Source organism: Enhydra lutris, unplaced genomic scaffold (genome assembly GCF_002288905.1).
Source record: "Enhydra lutris kenyoni isolate GAN:26980312 unplaced genomic scaffold, ASM228890v2 scaffoldscaffold20, whole genome shotgun sequence".
Lineage (NCBI taxonomy): Eukaryota > Metazoa > Chordata > Mammalia > Carnivora > Mustelidae > Enhydra > Enhydra lutris.
This window is the reverse complement of record NW_019154104.1, coordinates 17,254,723-17,267,778: the sequence shown is the minus strand read 5'-3', so window position 1 is coordinate 17,267,778 and position 13,056 is coordinate 17,254,723. Positions and strand designations below refer to the sequence as shown.

At 55.3% G+C, this 13,056-nt stretch overlaps 2 protein-coding genes across 2 annotated transcripts; both read right to left on the bottom strand.

Moving 5' to 3' along the window:
- Positions 1-477: 477 nt before the first annotated feature.
- LOC111148705 (interferon regulatory factor 2 binding protein like) lies at positions 478-4,731 on the bottom strand. Its single transcript, XM_022505499.1, has one exon. The coding sequence runs from the start codon at positions 3,716-3,718 to the stop codon at positions 1,328-1,330; it is 2,391 nt and encodes a 796-aa protein (XP_022361207.1). The 5' UTR covers positions 3,719-4,731; the 3' UTR covers positions 478-1,327.
- LOC111148706 lies at positions 4,066-4,774 on the bottom strand. Its single transcript, XM_022505500.1, has one exon. It carries the CDS (start codon positions 4,761-4,763, stop codon positions 4,155-4,157), a length of 609 nt encoding a protein of 202 aa, XP_022361208.1. The 5' UTR covers positions 4,764-4,774; the 3' UTR covers positions 4,066-4,154.
- Between the last annotated feature and the right edge of the window lie 8,282 nt (positions 4,775-13,056).

Below are 13,056 nucleotides of genomic sequence, written 5' to 3'. Positions count from 1 at the left end.
CCCCGCCTGCCTCCACTGACAGCTCCCAGCTCTGTGGCATTTTTGCTTTATATGTGTTAAGTGTGATTTCTGCCACATCTAAGAGACGAAGCATCCTATTTTTTTTTTCCCCCACTTGCACAAGTCACAGCTGCACTGGGGATCAGCACACACTTGAGGCCACAGGGCAAGTTCCCGACAATGCCATTTGCAGCTGGGGTGCTCACTGGGAAAATAGAGATGCAGAAGAGTAAACAGAAATTGCTTAGTCAGCAACTGTCCCACCCACCCCCCCCACAAGAGGTGAATGTAAATAGTCTGGTACTGGGGGGGTGGGTAGGGGCAGTCCCCCAGCATGGGGCCTCCCCCAGATGCCACCTCCTAGGAAGAAGGTTTGTGGAGGCACCAGCATTTGTGTTCTATGTCGGTAGGGAGGGTGTCCCCTATGTTGGAACTATGTGGCCTTAGCTCTAGAAAAACACACTTGCTGACTCGGGGCAGAATTAATATCAATTGAATTTATTACAAGTTACTAAGCTCCAAGGCACATTACAGTGTTCTGTTAACTACAGAAATGTATAAAGGACAAACAGAGCAGATTCCCCATGTCTAGCATTTCGCTCTACTGTTCAAAAGCATCCGTGCATCAATAAAGCAAAAACAAAACAACACATGAAGATCCAACACATTCAGGTCAGTAGAAACAAACCAAAACATTTTCCCTCACAAACTTGCAACAGAAAACACCCCGCCCCCCCAACACCCCCCCTTTACCATTTTGCAAACAAAACAGAAAAACAAAAAACAAAACAGAACAAAATGGAACAAAATAAAGTGAAGACTTCAACTCTTGGGGCTGTTTAGAAAGAAGCTTTCACCATTTTATAGCATCTTTTTTTTTTTTAGGCAGCAACACTGGCCTTGGCAAAAAAAAAAAAAAAAAAGTCATTTTCTTTTGTGTTTTTTTTTCCTTTCAGAGAGTGCATAACATTTACAAAAATACACACCAGCAGCAGTCGTTGCTAAGGGCTATTAATTCTGTACCTAGGCAAACACTCTGCCACCAAATAAATGCTAACGAAATGATGCAAATGACCCAACCAATATTATACTGCTTAACACAAACCAGCTTATCCTTCAAATGAAGAAGTTACATACCTTTTGTTTCAAAATATAGAAACATACGACGAAAATAATGTCTATACATAAGACTAACTTTTTGCAGTTTGTTATATTCACAATTCTACATCTTGGGGGTGAGGGGAGGGAGGGTCGCTGGGGGTGGGGGAGGGGCCCTCTGGATCGGAGAGAAGCTGGTCAGGGGCAGAGGAGGTGGCGGTCTTGTGGTTCAAGGGTCTCTCTCCTTTTTCACTTTAACATCTCCAGCTAAGATCGTCGCGATTTCGCCCTGCATGAAGGCCCAAGGTACATTCGACCCAACCAGAGGGCATTTCTCTCCGCTGGGGCAGTACACCTCGCCGGTGGCCCCCTGGGCCTTGATACTCTCTCTAGAGCAAGGGAAACAGAATTTGTGGCTGGGGACGGATGGGCACTGAACGAAATGCGTGTCCTCCAAACGTTCGTGGCAAATGGTACAGCAGAGGGGCCCGCTGTTGGCCATAGGGGAATCCGGAATGTTTTGGGGGTGCACTTGGTCCATGCCCGGGTGGGTGCTAGGCGGCGGGGGCGCCACCTGTAAATTCAGGTCCCCGTTCCGCGATGCCAAGCGGCGCTGCCCGGGCACGGAGGCCGGTGACACCGGGCTGCTGCTGTTGCGCCTCGCGGACGCAGTGGTGGAGTGCACGGAACTGCCGTCCTTGGGCGAGTGCGCCGTGCCCAGAGTGTCTGCCACCGACATGAGGGCGGCCATGGGGGACGGCCCGTTCTGAGGGGCTGACTCGGGCGGGGTGGTCCGGTTGGAGTGGGGTCCCAGGGGCGGAGGCGGTGGGGGCGGACCCCCCGCGGCATGCCCCGGAGCCGCAAAGCCCCCGGCCGACATGGTGAGCTTTAGGGCCTCGCTCTGGTTCGCCATCCACTGCTGCCTCTGCTGCTCCTCGCCCAGTTTTAGGGCGCCCTCGGCGGAGTCCGGGGGCTCGGGGGACGCCTTCCTCTTGCGAAGACTGGCGGCTGTGCCTCTGCCCGAAGGGGTGGCAGGCGGCAGGGTCCCAGTGCCCGGGGGCGCGCTGGGGGCGCGGCTTAGACTCACCAGCGCCGTGGGCAGCATGGGGCAGCTGGCGTCCAGGTAGGGCTGGGGCAGCATGTCGGCGCCGGGCACGCCCTCCTTGAAGAAGCGCACGGCCTCAGGCAGCAGGTCTCCAAGCAGGCGCCAGTCCCCAGAGCCGTGCTTCTTCTCGTACTCCAGATACTTGAAGCCGGAGGAGAGACCCCGGCCGAAGTCCTTCATACAGTCCTGGTACATCTGCTTGGCCACACCAGATGCGCTGGAGTACACGTTGCCTGAGCCCGTGGGGTACTCAATGAACAGCTTCAACTCGTAGTCCATGCCGGGCTTGGAGACAGCGTCGAAGGCAAAGACGCGGCCCAGCAGCGAGTGGTCCTTCTTGAAGCGCACCTCGTAGGGCGTGCAGCCAGCCAGCGTGAGCAGCGTGTCGCGGACCATCTTGGGCTTGTTGGCCCACTCCTCCGCGCGGTTGCGCAGGCTCTCGCTCAGCTCGGCCAGGGCCTCGGCGTTCCGCTGCTTCTCCTTCAGCTCGCGCTCCTGGTCTGTGCTCGAGACCGAGCCGGGCCTTTTGCCACCAGCACCCACAGCCACCTCCGCCACCGACGACGAGGTCGAAGACGACGCCGAGGACGACGCAGCTGATACGCCCGGAGCGCCCCCAAGACAAGCGGGGCCCCCGGGCGCCCCTGGGGGCGCGGGCGTCGGGGGCCCACGACTGCCCAGGCCGTGGGGCGGCGGTGGGGGCAGCACGGCGGCACTGGCCGGGCCGTTAAGTAGAGTCTGCGGCAGCAGGTTGGGGGGCACCGTGAGCTGGGGGCCTCCACCACCCCCCGGGTTGGGCAGCCCCGTCACTAGCCCACCATGCGTCCCGCGCCGAGATGCCACCGACGCCGCGGCTGAAGAGGAGTTGGGGCTCTGCCGGTTCAGCTCCGGGGGTCCCTCCTCCGGTGTCGGCTTGGGGAAGCCATTGGGGCCCCCCAGGCCGTTGGGCAGCCGCGCGGCGTGGCTGCTGCTTCCCAAGCTCACCGGCGGTGGCGGGTACTCGAAGCGGCTGCGCTGCTCCACCGCGGCGGCCGCGGCGGCGGCGGCGGCGGCGGCAGCGCTCAGGCCATAGCGCTCCAGGCCGGACGGGGCCGCCAGCACAGCAGGCTTGCTGGAACCATCGACGTGGTTGAGCTGCTGTTGCTGCTGTTGTTGCTGCTGCTGTTGTTGCTGCTGCTGCTGTTGCTGCTGCTGCTGCTGTTGCTGCTGCTGCTGCTGTGCGGCGGCGGCTGCCGCCGCTGCTGCAGCCGCCGCCTCCTTAGCCGACAGGGCCACCGTCTTGACCCCGACGGGCGGCGGCGGCCCGGGGGAGCGGCCGTCCTGAAAACAGCCGTGCGCCCGCTTCAGCTGGCGCGCGGTCTCGATCACGAACTCGATGCGATCGGCGCCCTCGTAGTTGACGCAACCGCGGCATACGGGTTCCGAGAAGTCCCAGATCATGGCCCAGGGCATGCGGGGCAGGTCGCACAGGTAGCAAGACTGTCTCCGGGACGAGGACACCTGCGCCGCCGACATGATGCCGGCCCTGGGGAAGGTAGGCCCCCGCCCAGGCTGTCTCCGCGGCGCCTTCTCCTCCGGGAGGACTGGCAGGCTGGGGAGGGAGTCCGGCTGCGGTGGAGGAAGGGGGGGCGAGAAAGTTCTGCCCCAGGGGCTGGAGGGAGCGCGAGTCTCCACTGCCGGCGCAGCGCCTCTCCGCGGGGGCTCCACTGCCGGGGCGGCGGACGAGTTCAGCCCGCTCCTCGCCCCCACCTCCTACTGCGGCTGTGTCGTCGGGAGGGGAGCTCAGGCGCCTTCTTCCTGGTGCCGCGGACCCGGGCTGGAAGCTCCGGGCCCGAGGGGAGGGGGCGAGGGTGCCGGGTGCTGGCCGCCGTTGGCTCTTGGCCCCCTCCCCGGAGTGGCTGGTGCTTGGAAGCTCGAAAGGGGCTGTCTCTTCCTCTCCCCTGGGGCCCCCCTACGAGCTGCGTCCTCTCCCCGCCAGGCTCCCTGGGGCGAAGGCTAGAGGGTTCAGTGCCACCCGGTGCCCGGGTCCAATCTTGCTGAAGTCGCCGCTTCCCCGGAGGGCCGGGGGGTTGGGAGGGGGTGGCAGCCGAGAGGAGCTTCTCCCCTCCGCAGCGTCGGCCGTTCCGCTGGCGGCGGCTGGGTTTGCACGGCCGGAGGGAGCCGCCGCGGCCACTGCTTCCAGGACGCACGAGAGCAGAGGAGAGGAGCGCACGCACGCAGGCTCCCGCCGCCCCCAGGCCTGGCCGGCGCCCGGGCCGCCGCGGCTGGCGGCGCTCACGTTGGCTGCAGGGCGCTCGCGCGGCGCCTCGGCCCGGGTCGCATCCCTTCCCGCTCGCACTCGCCCGGAATGTGGGGTTGTGATTGTTACTCTACGTTCCGGAGGCGCGTCTCGGCGCTCCAGCTCGCGCTGCGGCTCGCGCTGTCCCCGGCTTGGCCGCGCGGGATGCCGCCCGGGCGGAGCGCTGACGTCACCGCCATGCTCTGCACCAGTTCTCCCCCCTCCCTCCCCTTTACACTTCCTCTGTCTGTGGAGCCCACTTGTTGCTCGGGAGAGGCGCATGCGCGGCAGGACGCCCAGATTCCTCCCAGTAGGCCCCGCCTCCGCGCCTCCGCCTTCCCCTCCCCCCTCGCCGAGTGTGTACAACAGCTGAAGCCTGGCGAGCTAATGCTGGACGTCCTGGCCCGGGCGGGGGGAGGGGAGGGTGGAAATTAAACAGACGATGACCTTTCCTTTCCCCGCCCGGCTTTCCCAAGTAAAAACGCATTTAAAAACCACAAGCGTCATTTCCGATCCCGCTCCCCACTCCACCCCGAGCAGTGCATTTAAATGTCCACTTTCAAGATTTTCGTTGCGAATTTCGTATAGGGTGTTACTCATTTCATCTGTAATCAAACCTCCCCCACCCACCCCCGATATGGATGTTGCATTCATTGCTACCACTGATGCCAAAGCACCTGCAAAATGAGCTATTTCCCATTGCCCAGAAACTGCCTTTTCGATTTGTTTTTGTGCTCTGGTGTAGGAACCTGAGTTTCAACGACAGAGCTAAATGAATTCAGGGTGAGCTACTCCTCCCCCCAGTCGCACTCTAAAATTTTTGGCTGAATGTCTAAAGAAGCTATGAGCACCCAGAGGCCTTTAAGGAAAACAGTCTACGGGCTGCGCACAGCTGCAGTTGGGGGTAGGGAGGAGGAAGGTCCTGGAGAGGCCGAACAGGTGACTGGTTTTTCCGGGTTTGATAAAAGAAGGTGGGGCAGCATTTAATGACATTGCTATCTCTTTGTAAAGCACGATGGCAGCTTTCAAAAATTCTCACGTGCTGTGATTTCATTCCACAGTGCCCCAGAAGGCTGAGCAAGGCCATACTTTCTCTAACGTTAGGGAACCACTGCTCATCATTATTGCTTATTGTGGAACAGATATGTTGGTCATAGCTGTAGTGACGGCAGTTCAACTGATTCTTCTATGTACTGGGTCTGCTTCCCCAACCACCCTGAAAATTGAGAGAATCCTGGGCAAGGCTGGAGGAGGAGAAGCAATAGAATGGCATTTCAGGTTCTGGAGTTTGGCGGACCAGGTTGGAATTTCTTCTCTATCACTTACTGGCTTTGTGACGTTGATGTAGTTACTTTCTTTCACGGACTCTCTCTCTTTTCCATCCGTGAAATGGGATCATAGCTCCCAACTTACTAGAATGGTTTGAGATTTCATTTTGTTTCTTGTCATAATAGGAGGTAACTCACTGAGGTTGCTGTGAGCCAGACACTGCTAGGTAATTTTCTTGCATCATGATTAAACTCTCAATATTATCTACAAGGTAGATTCTGTCGTGAACTCTAAGAGGTTAAATAACTTGCCCAAGGTCACACGGCCATTAGAGATGGAGCTGGGATCTGAATCCAGTAAATCTGGTTTGAGAAGTAGCTGTGACTAGCTCAGGTTCTCAAAGGTGGTTTGTAGTGCTCGAAATTTCCATCAGTCCCCCCATTCTTCTGTTACATACCCTCTCATGTAAAGTGCTATGCAAATACACGTTCAGAACCAACCCTTATCCTTCCCTTTCCAAACAGGTTGTGCCAGTGAGTTCTTACACATGCAGAAGTTTTGGATCCTCCACTACCACGGACTAAAACAAATACAGCGGGCGGGCGTGTTTGGAGCACTGTGTCAGCCCCCCAGGAATCCAGCAGTAAGTGTTGGTTATTATTAGTATTGCTATTAACGTGGGTACTATTGATAGTTAACATGTGACAGCCCTTTGTAAATTGTATAAAATATAAGGATCATTATTCTCATCACTACTGTTAACTACTCATTGTAATAAAGTTCAGTTGAAGAAACAAGAAGTCTTTTTTATTTTGACCCTTGACCTTCAGAGCCTGTTCTCCGGAGCATCCAGCAACTCCTCAGCACAAGGTTCTCCCACTCATTCTGGGGTCCTAGGTGCAGGGGAAGGGGAGTTTTAAGGATAGGGAGAAAGGGAGAAGGAAGAGCCCTGGGGAGCCCCTCTTTCATCTCAGAGCAGCCGGATTTCTGTTCCTGCAAAAAAAGTGAGCTCACTATGCACCCCCCAACAATAATGAGCTTTCTCTGGCTGACTAGCTCCCAGCAGTGATCGTTCTGTAAAGAGCTGCTCTGCAGCATTGCCTCACCCTTCCAAACTTCAGCCCTCCCCACACCCCAGCCACCCTAGAGTGAGTCAAAACACAGGGCTGGAAAATGTAGTGACATCCCTACCAGCCCATGGCTCCAGGCTCATTAGGTTCGGCTAGGCTGCTTCACCCATATCTTTACATTAATATTTATTCATTCTATCCCTTTATTAAACCAAAAATACTGAGGAACAGCAGCCTATTCCCAACCCTCTAGCCAGGCTGCTAGAGAAAGCACGTTGGGAGTCTATGTCACAGTGTTATGTTTGGTATGCGCGCACATATGTCTCCATCTCCCTGTCTGTCTCTGTCTTCGCTGTTACTAAAGGAGGGATATATATATACACACATACATGCCGGGTGTCTTCAGACACAGTGAGTTAGAAATAAACATGCATTTAAACAAACTTCCATTACAGTCTCATAATACTTTAATTTAAAAAGCATAGCTCTCTTGATTCCCTACCCCCGTCCAAGAATCACCATCGTTTATGGTGATCAGTTTTGTCCTCACTGCTTGTCTGAGATGGCCCGTGTTTGGGGATGTCAAGGACCATGAGAGGCAAGAACCAATGTTTTGGAGGTGGATTTTCCCCTGGAGGCGAATCCCATGTGACAGTGCTGTGTCCACAGTATGGGAAGGAAGGAAGTGGCGAGTGCTCAGCCTACTCAGCCAAAGGCATCTGGTGGAGAGACTCTTCTTTGCAGTGGGGTCTGGGAGACAAGCAAAACCAGAGGTTCAACCAGGCTCCAGGGGAAACGCCTGCAGTCCTCCCTAAATGTCCTTCCTAAGTTTGTGTCTCCCCTCAGCTTGCCATCTGAGCTGGCACCCTCAGAGAACCCGACCCCCACCCCCAAACTGGACCAAAAGGTCAGCTCTCCACTTGGCCTTTCCAGAGGCCACAGCCCAACCTTAAGGATGAGAAAGCCACACGCGGCGTGTCCACGCACTTCTTAGCTCCGTGCAGTCTCCCTTCTGATCCCCAAGCAGGTTTTTGGCAGAGATGGGTCGGGCTGGGGACTCTTCGGCCTGGCATCCCCGCAGCCAACTGGCTCGGCCTTCGAAGAGGCCCAGGCTGAACCTCGCGTCACCCCCGCTTGCAAAGCGGCAGGGCCAAGTGCTCTGGCAGGAGAAAGGCCTTTTTTGGTAACGCTGAGCCCGGCGGTTAAGCAGGACCCGGTGAAAACAAACGTCTGGGCTGGGCCCTCCTCCGGCCTCTCCAAGGGCCCCCATCCCCGCGAGCCAGGAACCACCCCCCCCCCACCCGACCCCGGAGCTCTAGGGGTGGGAGAATCGATCTGCGATCCGCAAGGTAATTTACACATTTACTCCTGGACGGGCTCTGTGGTGGAAGTATTGGCCTTTTCCTAAAGTATTAATTCTGGTATTTAAAGAAAAAAAAAAAAGTATTAACTTAGGCCAGGGCGTAGGGTTACGCAAGAGCCACTAGAGCGTGAAAGCTCAGGCACAGCGTGATTCGCTGAGAACCCCTGGGGAGGGGAGACTGCGCCGCCCGCCAGGACCTGCACAGACTGCGGCTCGCGGGCCACCGGGCGCTCTGAGCAAAACTGGGTGGAAGGAAAAGGAGGACGTAGTGGTTGGTGCTGGCACGGCGGCCACAGTGAGCGATCAGATCTCTGACTGCTTTCTTCCTGAAGGGGCGGGGAGCAGGGAAGGGAAGAAAGGCAGAGGCAGTCGCGTCTGGTTCCTGCCTCCTCCCTGCTTCCTCTTTGCCAGTGTGCCAGGGCACTGGGGGAGCCTAACGCTGTCCTCAGCAAAAGCTGGTGTGGTTTTTTTAGGTCCAAAAATAAAGAAGCCCTGGAATGAGCCTCCTAGGGACCTGGCCTAGAGGGGAAAAGAGGGGGAGCGCTAGACAAGGGTGCTATTCACTGACCAGGTTGAGTCAAAACAAACACCCGAACCCCAAGAAGGGGAGTAGCGGAGAAGGAGGGCTTGGAGCGGGAAGTAGGGAGGGGAGTTGTCAAGGTCACAGGTGCGCAGACCCTGGACCCTCCACCCTGCCACGTGTGCTCGTGGGCCTCCCCAGGGAGCCGGAGAGCCAGTGGGTTTCCACCCTCCCCGCACCAGGGCTGGGGATTTCCACCGCCCGGCTTTGGAAACCCGTCGCCGCCCTGGCTTTCCTGCTGGGGGCCGCCAGAAGGCGGGGCCTCAGAGCTGGAAGCCCTCCCTGAGGCCTCTGGGTCCCACGGTCAAGGTCAAGTCCGCTACTGACAGGCAGCCATCACTGCTGTCACGGGTTGGGGTGGATGGCCACTATCTGCAAATACGTTGACTTGCCTGAGCTGGGCAGTCAAACCCTAATTCGGGAGAGGGAGGAAAAGAAGGCGCTTACATTGCACATATTCACATTATATTGTTCAACTTGGACTTGGGTGACCCTAAATAGCTATCTGACCTCGAGCAAATCACTTGAACTTTGGTTTCTTACTTTGGTTTCTTAGTCTGTAAAATGGGAGTAATTGCACGGACTCCTTTGTCTGCCTCATTGGTCTGAGTGGAAAATACAGTATTATAATGTGCTTAATAAAATGCAGGAGATTATGAACAATAAAATGACCGACATTTGTCTAGGGCCCTGAAGTGCATTCCCAGACATTATCTCACCGATCCCCACACCAGTCCTGTGAGGTAGGTGTGACTTTCATCACCGTCCCATATAGGTGAGGAAAGCATGTCCAGAGCTAGTTCAGAGTTGCTGGAAACCAGGTTCTCTTGGCTTTAAACCCAGCATTCCTTACTCTCTCCCACCAGTTGCTAGCTGTTTGGGGGGCGGGCATGGGGAGAGTTCCCAGATGCCTCTAAGAAGCGGGAAGAAAGTAAAATGCCTCTCCCCACAGGACTTTGCAGGTGAAGAATGTCACTGCTGTCCCAACAGATGCAAAATTATGCACAAATTAACGCCAGTTATTCCGGAGGTAAAATGAGTCACTCATCAGCTTTGAGCAAAATGTTATAACCATGCTTCTCTGGTATCCCCTGAGACTTTTCCTTCTGTCTCTCTCTCTCTCTGGGTTTTCAATACCCTGGCCTTAGGTAGGGGTGATGGAGGAAAATCTGAAGCTCTAGAATACAGCGAAGTATTAGGAAACTCACTGAATTACCCTACCTACCTTTACAAGAACAGTTGCATTTAAAACATCCACCCCCGAGGAGGACCCCGGGCTGAAGTTTGGGAAGGAGGAATGTGGAGAGGGGGCATTTTATGGTGGAAAGAACCTCCGTCCAGACCCACAAGCCATCTCCTATGAGAAACCACCCTTTGTTCTCACCTAATTCAGGCAACACGGGCTGTGCACACGCACCCAATCTTTCCTGTCCTATCTTTGGGCTAGAGGCCCTTGGATAACTCTGGCTGTTGCCCTCAAAACACTTGTAGCCCAGGGGCGCCGGAATGGCTCAGTCAGTTAAGCGTCCTACTCTTGAGTTCCCCTTGGGTCATGATCCTGGGGTCATGAGCTCGGGATCATGTGGGATCAAGCCCCTGGGGGAGGGGGCTCTGCACTCGGTGAGGATTCTGCTCAAGATTCCCTCTCTCTTCCTAGCCCCCACCCCCGTAAATCTTAAAAAACAAAACAAACAAACAAAAAACCACTTCTAGCCCAGGAGAGGTCTACACCCTTTAACAACCAAGCCTGGCCTAGACATACAAGAGACAGAAAGTGAGGGAACAAGGGCTACCCCGAACCCTGACCCATCTAGAGGACCACCGTGCTTTCACACTTGACTTTCCCTCTCCAGCCAGACCCAGAGGATCCCAGCCTGATATGTCCCTACTGGGTGTGAAACTATTCTCATTACTTTCTTTTGTTTCAAAGCTGAAACTGGGCCACCAGATGGCCTGGTGGGTTCCCATTCCCCAGCTCCTTGACTGTGTCCTGCCATTTGCCATTGGTTCCGTTTCTCAACTATTCGTTTAGAGCGCTTTCTCTATCAGTCCCGGGGATCTCATGATGAACCAAGTCTGACTGGCTTCAGCCCCAAATCTAGAAGCCTCCATTTCCTCCAAGATGTCCTGGTTTCCTGAGGTAAGGGCATAAGACTTCTCAGAGAGGGGCACCTGGGTGGCTTAGTGGGTTAAAGCCTCTGACTTTGGCTCAGGTCATGATCCCAGGGTCCTGGGATCAAGCCCCACATAGGGCTCTCTGCTTGGCAGAAAGCCTGTTTCCTCCTCTCTCTGCCTGCCTCTCTGCCTACTTGTGATCTCTGTCTGTCAAATAAATAAATAAAATCTTAAAAAAAAAAAAGTTCTCAGAGATGGTGACAGTGCTTCTTCACTGCTCCTCCCAGCCACATGACTGACTTAGCCAATCTATTTCTTCTCTCTGGGCCTCAGTTTCCTCACCCACTGAGTGTGAGTGTGGATGTTAAAATGTGTTCTCCCTGCTTCAGGGGCTTACCGTGAAATTCTGCGTGTTAAGGCCTAGGGCTACAGAAAGATGAGCCATTGTCCCCAATCTCTTTTCCATCTCTAAGCCCATCTCAGTAAAATGGCTGGAAATCGAGGCCTGCCCGCCCTCCTCACCCTGCCCCTGAGAGGTCTCCTTCTGGGGTGACCAGCCTGGCACTTCTGATCTTCTGCGCCGGCAAATGCATAAACACAAACTGCTCCTCTCTACCTAAGAGCCAAAGTGAGAAAGCAGAAGGTCAGGCTGTCTTCGCTCCTCTTTCCTAGAGGGACACGGATTTCCCATCCCAAATCCCTGGTGTGCTGAAGCTTGGAGCGGTTGGATTTATTTGGGGTTTTTACTTTTTTGTTTTGGTCAATTTGGAAAGAAAAGAGGCAATGACCTCTTCTTTAAAAAACAAAACTAGGCAGGAAGTGTGCTGGGCCTGAGTGGCAGGGACTAAGGGTGTAATTACAGGGTTTTGTTCAGCATTTTTGTGCAATTAAATCCAAAGGAAAGCTAGCCGGGCCCAGGCTTCTTAGATTCAGGGTGGACAAGAGGGTGTGTGTGTGTGTGTGTGTGTGTGTGTGTGTGTGTGTGTGTGCCTGCGCCTATGTGTTGGGGTGGGGAGGACAGGCAGGAGGTGAGAGGTAGATTTGCTATTCAAGCTGAAAAGAAGCGGGTTTCTCGCCTTTATCAATATTTTTACACGTCTTTCCAAAAGGCAGCCCATTATTCACCTTGTATTGGGTCCCTCTGCACTCTCCTTAGTGACATTTCCCAGCCACGCACAGCCTTCTCGGCACTGATTTCTCTTCGACTGGAGCCGCTCCTCCTCCCCACTCTTTCATATTGCTGCTTTCTGCCTGCGCGCCCACACAGTAAGCCCACTGCCAAATCCACAGCCAGCCTTCTTGCCTACAGTTTCCGTCCCAGCGACCTCCGACGCAGGGAAATGGTCCGTCCTTTTGTTTTGAACATCTTCTGGCTTTCCCTGTTCAGCTTTGCAATACACCACGGGCCCCACCCAGCCTCCCCCCCACCCCGCCCCGTGGCTGCCTCAGTTTCCCCGGCGGCAAGCCGCACAGGAGCCCATGGTCTGTAACCCCACCTCACCCCCACCCCACGGCCGCCCTCCCCTCTCCTCCTGCTCCCCAAGGCCTCGGTGTCCCTCCGACATTTCCTGGACGTTGTGAACTGGCAGCAAGAATGGATTCACTGTCTGCTCGCATTCTTAAGGGCAGGAAACCTGACCCACCCCAAAACCACGCGCTCCAAAGGAAGGGCACTTGCGTTTTCCCGGAGGGCGGGCCTCCCTGCAAGAGTTCGCTAAACTGGCCTCCACATCCCCTCCTCTCCTCCACGCCTCCCTCACTCCCACCTTCCCCCACCCGCGGGCCACCACGCCCCAAGATTACCCCTCAATTTACGCCCCCTTCACCTACTCTTCCCAGGAACAGATTGTTTATCAGAACGGGCAGCCAAGAAACCTACTTCTGTTTCTGGCCTCTGCCAGAGATTAATCACACTTGGGAAAGGCACAAAACTTGACTGTGTTTGGTGGGGGGGGGTAGTTAAAAGAAAAGACCAATAATTTTGACATTTGACAAGCTGATCAAATTGGTGCTACCTTTCCCCTGCTTTCTTTTAGTAAGTCAGTTACAGAGGACTGAATTATATATATAGAAGGAGTCCCACCCCCGCCCCCCCATATTCCCCCTCCTCTAAGTCTTGGTGTTTGATGCTTTAATAGTACTGACTGGCTTTTAATTCTGATTAACATTCTCAGCTGG

Coding starts and splice junctions, on each gene's coding strand:
- LOC111148705 (XM_022505499.1), bottom strand. CDS start 3,718: ATGTCGGCGGCGCAGGTGTCCTCGTCCCGGAGACAGTCTTGCTACCTG.
- LOC111148706 (XM_022505500.1), bottom strand. CDS start 4,763: ATGCGCCTCTCCCGAGCAACAAGTGGGCTCCACAGACAGAGGAAGTGT.